The sequence below is a fragment of the Musa acuminata genome, chromosome BXJ3-1 (assembly GCF_036884655.1).
Source record: "Musa acuminata AAA Group cultivar baxijiao chromosome BXJ3-1, Cavendish_Baxijiao_AAA, whole genome shotgun sequence".
Taxonomy (NCBI): domain Eukaryota; kingdom Viridiplantae; phylum Streptophyta; class Magnoliopsida; order Zingiberales; family Musaceae; genus Musa; species Musa acuminata.
This window is the reverse complement of record NC_088349.1, coordinates 22226210-22234487: the sequence shown is the minus strand read 5'-3', so window position 1 is coordinate 22234487 and position 8278 is coordinate 22226210. Positions and strand designations below refer to the sequence as shown.

Genomic DNA, 8278 nt, shown 5'->3' with positions numbered 1-8278 from the left:
CTGGATTGACTGGTGTTGGTCTTTTGCAGGCTGTTCTTATAAAGCATCTATTTTAGGAGACCGATGGTAAGGAAGGGGTTTTAGGGTTTCTTCTATATCAATATCGATTCTAATGGGGGATACTATTAAGATTTTATAGCCTAGTAGAAGTGTACCTAATTAGCTTTCCTTGAGCTTCTTGGAGTTGGTTTGATGTGGCATCATGGGCACAGAAGGAGAGGAAAATAGTTTAGTTTGAGCTTCTTCTAAAGCGGCGGAGGGTTGTCACTTTCTAAACTATAGGCGTCTAGGAGCTTTGGTGGCAACGGTATATTACTTATAAAATTGATCTGAGGAGCCTAGATATGCAGTTGGAAAAGAAACTGTAACACCCTGATTAGTGCCACATCGAAAATGGATAGGATTAAGATTGACTTATAAGGGTCTGATGAGTGTACTACTATCAACTTCAGCTTAAACATTTTGGTCTGTGGTTTAGACCAAACGAAGTTGATAGGCTAGTTAGCCCATCAGGCTCGGGTCGTGATATTTGGTATTAGAGCCGATCTAGCATTTGAGCATGGTGAGGGGGCTTGAGTAGGAAAGGGCTACCCTCCCACTAGGCACCATCGACCAGCCCCTGGCTCTCTCACTTTGACAATGTCATTCTCACTGCTTCCGGCGTGGGCCCTGCCAATGCCTCCACCACCGTTGTCCTCGCCTCCGGCAACATCGTCCTCACTACTTCCGGTGGCATCCTATGGTAGCGTTTTGATCTTCCTATGGACACGCTCCTACTGGGTCACGTCTTGGTCCTAGAGAGGACCTTGTCTTGGTGTAGGCCTACCATCTCTTTCTGTTGTTACCGAACAATCTTTGCAGTTCTCTCCCGCTGCCTCTGATCGGTGATCGGGGCAGTCACTTCGTCCTGCTCCACCTTCGCCTCAAAGATTCAGACATTTTTAAAGTAATTGGCTGATGGATTCTCCCTCAAAGATTTAGGACCTCTAAGCTACTTTTTGAGAATGGAAGCAATATTTACATCCTCATGTCTCCTCTTATCACAAAGAAAATATATTCAAGGCTTATTATCAAAGACAAATATGTAGGATGCAAAAGATGTTGTAACTCCTCTCTCTACTAGTGCATCACTCAAAATATATGATGACAGCACTCCTACATACTTAACTCAATACCACCAAGTACTTGGCTCCTTATAGTACTTGGCTCTTACCCGTCTAGATATCTCATTTGCAGTCAATAAACTATCTCAATACATGCACCAGCCTTCTGTTATGCATTAGTATGTGGTTAAATGAATTTTACGGTATCTTAAAGGGCCCCTCAATAATGGTCTCCTTCTTCGCAAACACACTCCACTTCATATCCATGCCTTTGTTGATGCTAGTTGGGCGGGAAACTTTGATAATCGCACCTCCACCTCAGGGTATGTCATCTTTCTTGGGTCTAATACAATCAGTTAGAGTTCTAAGAAAAAAGCAAAAGATAGTCGCCCAGTCTACAACTGAAGCTGAATATCGTGTCATCGCTACCGCTACTGCTGCTAAACTCAATTAGGTTACAAATCTCCTTAAGGAACTCAAAGTAGGCTCTACCTTTACTCCTACAATATATTATGACAATGTTGGAGCTACCTAACTATGCATCAATCCAGTGTTCCACTCACGCATGAAACACATTGCCATCGACTTTCATTTCATGCGAGATCAAGTTGTCAAACGTCAACTTCGTGTCTCTCATGTTCATACGGCTGATCAACTAGCAAACTCACTCACGAAGTCTCTAGCCTGCAAACTATATTTGTTACATCGGTCCAAGATCGGTATCCTTGACAGGAGCTCGATCTTGCAGGGGCATGATAACAAAGAGATTTTCTCAACAGCATAGTAGATGAGAGATTTCCTCAACGAAAATCTCACTACTCAGTTAAGAAAAATCTTCTCTTTTACTATGTATAAATAGACATTATATGTCACTAATTAATATGTGCTTTCTTTTTACCTTTGTAATTTCACTATTTATTCTATCACTTTATCAATACTCTGCAGTATCACTGTCTAATTTATTCTAATTTAGAAAACCCTGCAGTTTTTTTTTCTATTTACTTCCTACTTGATTTATATTGGCTAAAAATATTTATTTAATACGGACAACTAGCAACACCTTCCCATAATAATTTTTTTACGGAAGAGAATGAAGCTTTATTGTGGATATTTCATTGCGTTTATTTCACACCGATTCTAACAAAAACTATCATGGTATGGCAATATTTTGCAAATCCATTTTACATATGGCAATTAGGACCATTGGCAACTTCTTTTTCATACTTATCCTGGTTGATCTCATCAAAAGTCTTGATTGTTGACACAAGGAGTAGTCATACCATTACTTTTGTTCTACATAGTTTAATCCTTTTTGTTGAAGTAACAATAATTGCCAAATCTATGCAGCATTAGTGGTTTTAATCTCCATGATTGGCCATGACTGAGATGAACTGAGATGTCAGTATCCCCATGCTTTGATGGAGTACATGCTGCTCCTAAGAAAGCCATATTAGCACATCATATTTAAATGGATTGAAGTTTTTATTTAAAACCTCCTGTCATCCATAATCGACCAGAAATTCTAATGCATCCGAGTTCCTAAATGGTCTATTAAATCTTGTCTGACATGTCAATGCGAGCTTAACTTGTACATAAAGACACAATGGCCACAGGTTCTTCATACATGTCAAATAGAAGATTTTTCCTTATCTACCAGCTCCAAGAAGGGAATACCACCTCTATTATCTCCATAAAATTATTCCTCATTTGTGATTTTTTTAATAAAATTAGCACAAGTATCTTAGATCAATTACAGACAAAGAAGGTTTTCGTTGAGTGGAAATCTTGTCTAGGTGGGGCCGCACAGTCTCCAGATGCATCTCTCAGTCATACAATGTTGATAATATCACCTTTAAGGGGGGAGTATCACCTTTATGTTTGTTGTTTGCATGAGACTATTCTTTATTTGTGATTGTTTTCAATAAAGTTAGCAGAAGTATCTTAGATCAATTACAGAGTGAGAAGCTTTTTGTTGAGTGGAATTCTTTTATAGATGGGGCCGAGCAGTCTCCAGATGCATCTCTCAGTCATGCAATGTTGATAATTCTGAGGTCTTTGTTACATAATGATTAGCTTTTTATCTTATATTGGAGTTGCTGGACTTGGGACAAGATGGGTTTGCCATTGATGCTGAAACCATTGCTCTGAGAGCATAATTTCAGCAAGAGGTTGCTGTTTGGCATAAGCTTGGTGACAAGTGCAGAGACATTAACATGTTAGTGTTGCATCACTTTTATGTGGTCCTTCAGTGTCTTGAAATCTTGATTCTGGTTATAGAATGAGTTGCCAGCTTCTGTTTCCCGTGGTCTTCTACTGCTTGGCTTCACTTCTTATTGGGGAAGAATAGGTGGTGTTTTCATGACGGAATACTTGGAAATATCAGGTACATTATGAACTGATCCCACTTGCTCTTTTTCTTCTGTTTCTTTGTCCTTCTTCTGTCAATGCCAATTCTGCAATTGCATAACTTAATTGCTCTTGTTGAAGTCAGCAGGGATTTGTGTGAAGAGGCATGCATGTTGTTATATTATATATATACTCCAATGATCACGCAAAAGAGTCGATGCCAGATTTGCCATCGCTCCTATGGAACAGGACACTACAATGGTTCTTCCTTGGGGAGATCGGGAAAAAAATATATTAATAGTAGCATGATGACATTCTCACATTCTCGCATGCCAATCTTTATCCTGCACACTATCTCTATCTTGCTACGATCTGCAGCTGTTCTTACTGCTTAAACCACGGCTTCGCAAGCTCCATTGTCATTGGCTGTGGCCCCTGGCTTGCACGTATGCAGCATGAAGTTGCATGCAGCAACGGCGTCGGCTACGGTGAGGAACACCCACTCATGGCCTATGGTTTCAAGGATCTTCGACGAGTTCATCTTCTTCATCACCTCACTCCCGGGGTTCGCCAACACAAGCTGGTCACCATGAAAACCATCAGATTAGCAGAAGCTTCCTACCTCGATGATGCAGCAACAGTGAGGATCCGCAGAAGCTTCCTACCTTGATGCTTCTCCTGGTGATGATCTTCTTGACCTCGTCCAGCATGCTGATTCCGCTGGTGTCGATGCTGCCAACAGCTGCAAGAAGACGCAGTCATATCGAGATTGTTGACAGCAGAAGAATAAGAAACAGGATTGAAGCTTACCACCCATGTCCAGTATCAGATACTGTAAGCTGGTCTCTCCCTTAGAGCTGTCATTCTCCTCTTCGATCCACCTCGATATCCTGACAAGCAAACATCAGCACTTCAGCATCTTCTTCTTTACCTTCAGCAGAACAACGTAGCGAGGCTTGTTTGGTGTACTGACCTCTCTCTCAAGTAGCTGGCGTTGGTGAAGTAGATGGGAGAGTCGATGCGGAGGATGAGGACGCCGGGAACAGTCTGTGCCACCGGATACTGGTCAACCCGCCGGTAGGCCGAGGAGTTTGGAACCTTGCCGAGCACGGTCGTCCTCGGCCTTGAGACGAACAGTAGGACTCTCAGTATGGAGATGGACACCTGCAACCAAGTAAACAATGGTTGGAGCTACTTGCTATCGATCGCATGCAAGTTGGCGTCATGAAGATGTATATCGTACTGCGATGACGAGTCCGATCTCGACGCTGCCGAAGACGACGCCGAGGAAAGCCGCGAGGCAGACGCAGAAGTCGACCTTGTCGACGTGCCACAGATGGATCGCCGCCTCGTAGTCGACCAGGCCGAGCATGGCGGCCATGATGATGGCAGAGAGGACGACCAGGGGGGTGTAGTGGAACAGCGGCGTCAGGAACAGCAGCGTGATCATCACCGCCGCCGCCATCACCACGTTCGACATCGCCGTCTTGCACCCGGCGTTGTAGTTCACCGCTGACCTCGAGAACGGCCCTGCCAGATGCACCAGAATCAGCTTCAGCTAGCTGAGACGAGCTCGATAACCACATCGACCTCGAGGGAACAAAACGTACCAGTTGTGAGATAGCATGATGTCAAGGATCCAACAATGTTCATCGTTCCGAAAGCTATCATCTCCTTGTTGCCATCGATGTGGTAGTTCTTGAACATGGCGAAGCTCCTCCCTACCGCAATGCCTTCCTGTGATCCCAAGCAATGACCAGCACAGATCAAGTGTCTGAACTCGACAGGCAGTTATGTCTAATTATCTATCTGCGAGAAGAAGAAGGCTTACGGCGAGGGCGACGATGCCGGTGACGACGCCGGTCTTCAGCGCCACGGTGAGATACGGCGCCGTGAAGATTAAGCTAGTCGCGGACGGCGGATTTAGGCCCTTCTTCAGGTATCCGATCTGCAGATTAAGTGCCATCGTACGATTGAAGAAAGTGCTACAGTATAGACCAGATGGATGGCTGAGATTGGAGAAAGAGGGCTCACCACTTGGACTCCATGGTTTTCTGCATGAGTGAGGAACACCAGCAGGGTTCCCAGTATCACAGAAGTCAAAGGTGCAGCTGCAGAGACCCAGAAGAACCTGGGCCGCCTTTTACTCTGCTCAATGATCAAATAGAGATTTTGATTCAGATTACATGCTGATTACCTCGACTCAATGGAATCTTGTAAAACTTGGCCCAGATTAACTCCATTTGGTACACCGACCAATGAAACTGGGCACAGAGTCAAAGGACAAGAAACGCATCGGACAAAGCCATGCATTCTCAGCAAAAGAAAGTTTAGATTATTAACTTGCTCAAGCAACAAAAAGGGAAGGATCGGAAGGAGCCAAGTCAAACTGCAGTCCGAATCCTCCAGTTGCGTGCAAGTTTAGCTAAGAACTGGTGTAGACCGGGAAGGCAGTGGACAAGAACAAAGAGACAAGGTTCTTCTCTGGATTTCCTGATGATGACAGCTGGTGCAATAATTTGCAAAGCCATCAATGGAAATGGATGTCATCCGTGAGTTGTCCTCCGGGAATTTGCAGCCACTTAGACAAGAAAGGTTTCGATGATTACTAGATCTATTTGCTTGACAAAGATGCATGTTGGTGGATATATAAGTTCCTATTTCACATGCTTAACAGAGTCATGTAGGAGTGTTTACTTACAAAGAAGCGAGTCAGGAGAAGGAAGAAGAGGAAGCAACATCCGAGAACAGCACTTTCCCATCTCCACTGCAGGAACAAGAAGAAGCCACGACCACCAACAATTATTAGAGAGAGTCCAAAGGTGGAACCCATCAGGAACACTGAGGTTCCATCAGAATCAACAAGAATTATCACAAGATGATGACAGCTTCTTTGTGTTTTAACGACCGGAATGAATGCAGAGGCATTCAGTAACCCAATCTTGTGCTCTTTGGAATCATGTAAGAGGAAGTAAACTGAACTATCACGGTCTGGGAAGGGAGTGAACCTGGGGAACTTGTGTGAAAACTGACTTGAGGACAGAGACCAGGTCAGTGGCAGTGGTGAAGTGTTCCAGGCCCAGCATCCCTTTTAGCTGCTGCAGGCACACCACTGTGGCAGCTCCTGCCATGAATCCCACTATGGTTGCATGTGACAAGAAGTCCACTATGAAGCCAAGCCTGCACATTTAGAAGATCTATAGATTAACCTAATACTCGTCTTCCACAAAGAAGAAAAAAAAAAAAATATATATATATATATATATATATATATATATGTATATATACATGTATATATATATATACATGTATATATATATGTATATATATATATATATACATATACATATATATATATACATATAAATATATATATACATATACATATATATATATATATACATATATACATATATACATATATACATATATATATATATACATATATATATATATAAACACAGAATGTGCCGAAGAATGCTAAAGCATTCGTCTTCTAGAAAAATATATTTCTAGAAGCTAGCATGCTTATCTAAAGCCTACTCCAGTGACAGGCCAACCCAAGATAACAAGTCACTCTGTAGGCAATAAGAAGAACGTGGGGCCACGTGCCTTACTGTCCTTGTCTGCTCACTCCGGCAGCCAAACCTACTTCCTTACGTCCCACAGAAGTAACCCGCTTCCTCCTCCGAAAGCTTCAACCTGCTTCACCAAATCTCTTCTTTGCTACCACCTTCCAAGTCTCAGTAAGCATTGGACATCAGTAAACCTACCTCAACAGCCCCAAGGCCGCTTGAAAGAGCCCAGCGAAGAAGGTCGCTGTGAAGGCCAAGTGCAGATACAATGCTGGCTCCTGCGTCGGCGAGACTTCGTCCGCCAACATCGACCCGATCAAAAGCGACGCCACGGCCACCGTCCCCACCGCGAGATCCCGCGAGCTCCCCATCATGGCGTACACCAACGGCGGCACGAAGCTTGAATCTGCAGGAACATGTACTCACTTCGTTCACCGAGCCATAGGCGGCGCGTATCTTGCGGGAACAAGCGATGGCACTCACATAGCCCAATAATCGGCGGTAGATTGGCGAGTTTGGCGTAGCTGATGCCCTGCGGGATGGCGAGGCTGGCAATGGTGGCCCCTGCGATGAGATCGGACTTGAAGAGGCTGAGGCTGTAGCTGGGGGCCCAGTCGAGGATGGGCAGGAAGTATTTCAACCCCAGGATCACTCGTCGCGGGCCGCTTTCGTTCCTGAACTGCCGGAGGGGGTCGTCGGGGAAGAAAGTCTCCTTCAGGTTGGCCCTGAAGGTGTCGAGGAATGGCCGTGACGGCGGCACCGGCACGCGGTGGCCGAACTCCGTCCCGGGAAGCACACAGTCCGCATTCCCCATGAGTACCAAAATACTAGTAGCTTAAACCTAGTAGAACAGGACGAAAGAGAGAGGAGGAGAAGGGTAGAAGAAGGCTGCGGCAGGGGAAGAGAGAGCTCAGCGCAGGGGAGGGTATACGGTGAGGGTGCGTTTATATAGGCACGAGGCGGTGGCGTTCCCGGCCACCGCGTTGGTGTGCAGTACCCTGCGGGTCCCACGGGACATCCAGGGGAAACCTGGCAAAGCACTACAGTGCAGAGCAGTGTCGGCAGGGTCCAGGTGGCACTAGTAGCTGAGCCCCACGTGCGAGTCGAGTGAATGAGGAAGGTCGGATCAACACCGTCGGTTCCCACATCGATGTCAGAAAAGCGTAGCTGCAATTCCCTCCATATCGTGCCACGTGGCATATGGAAAACACAATGAAACTTCCGGATGCAATCTACTTACATTCATGGCGTTAA

The 8278-nt window shown here is 44.9% G+C and overlaps 1 protein-coding gene across 1 annotated transcript; it reads right to left on the bottom strand.

Moving 5' to 3' along the window:
- Positions 1 to 3691: 3691 nt before the first annotated feature.
- On the bottom strand, positions 3692 to 7957 carry LOC135628303 (sulfate transporter 3.1-like). Its single transcript, XM_065134910.1, has 12 exons — positions 7508 to 7957; positions 7223 to 7430; positions 6458 to 6629; positions 6151 to 6216; positions 5484 to 5597; positions 5281 to 5397; positions 5060 to 5186; positions 4693 to 4979; positions 4423 to 4613; positions 4260 to 4339; positions 4115 to 4191; positions 3692 to 4029 (listed from the first exon to the last, which is right to left on the bottom strand). Exons 1-12 carry the CDS (start codon positions 7836 to 7838, stop codon positions 3841 to 3843), a joined length of 1959 nt encoding a protein of 652 aa, XP_064990982.1. The 5' UTR covers positions 7839 to 7957; the 3' UTR covers positions 3692 to 3840.
- Positions 7958 to 8278: the final 321 nt, after the last annotated feature.

Coding starts and splice junctions, on each gene's coding strand:
- LOC135628303 (XM_065134910.1), bottom strand. CDS start 7,838: ATGGGGAATGCGGACTGTGTGCTTCCCGGGACGGAGTTCGGCCACCGC. Junction 4,192..4,259: donor TCTGATACTGGACATGGGTG/GTAAGCTTCAAT, acceptor GTCTTCTTGCAG/CTGTTGGCAGCATCGACACC. Junction 4,030..4,114: donor TCACCAGGAGAAGCATCAAG/GTAGGAAGCTTC, acceptor CATGGTGACCAG/CTTGTGTTGGCGAACCCCGG.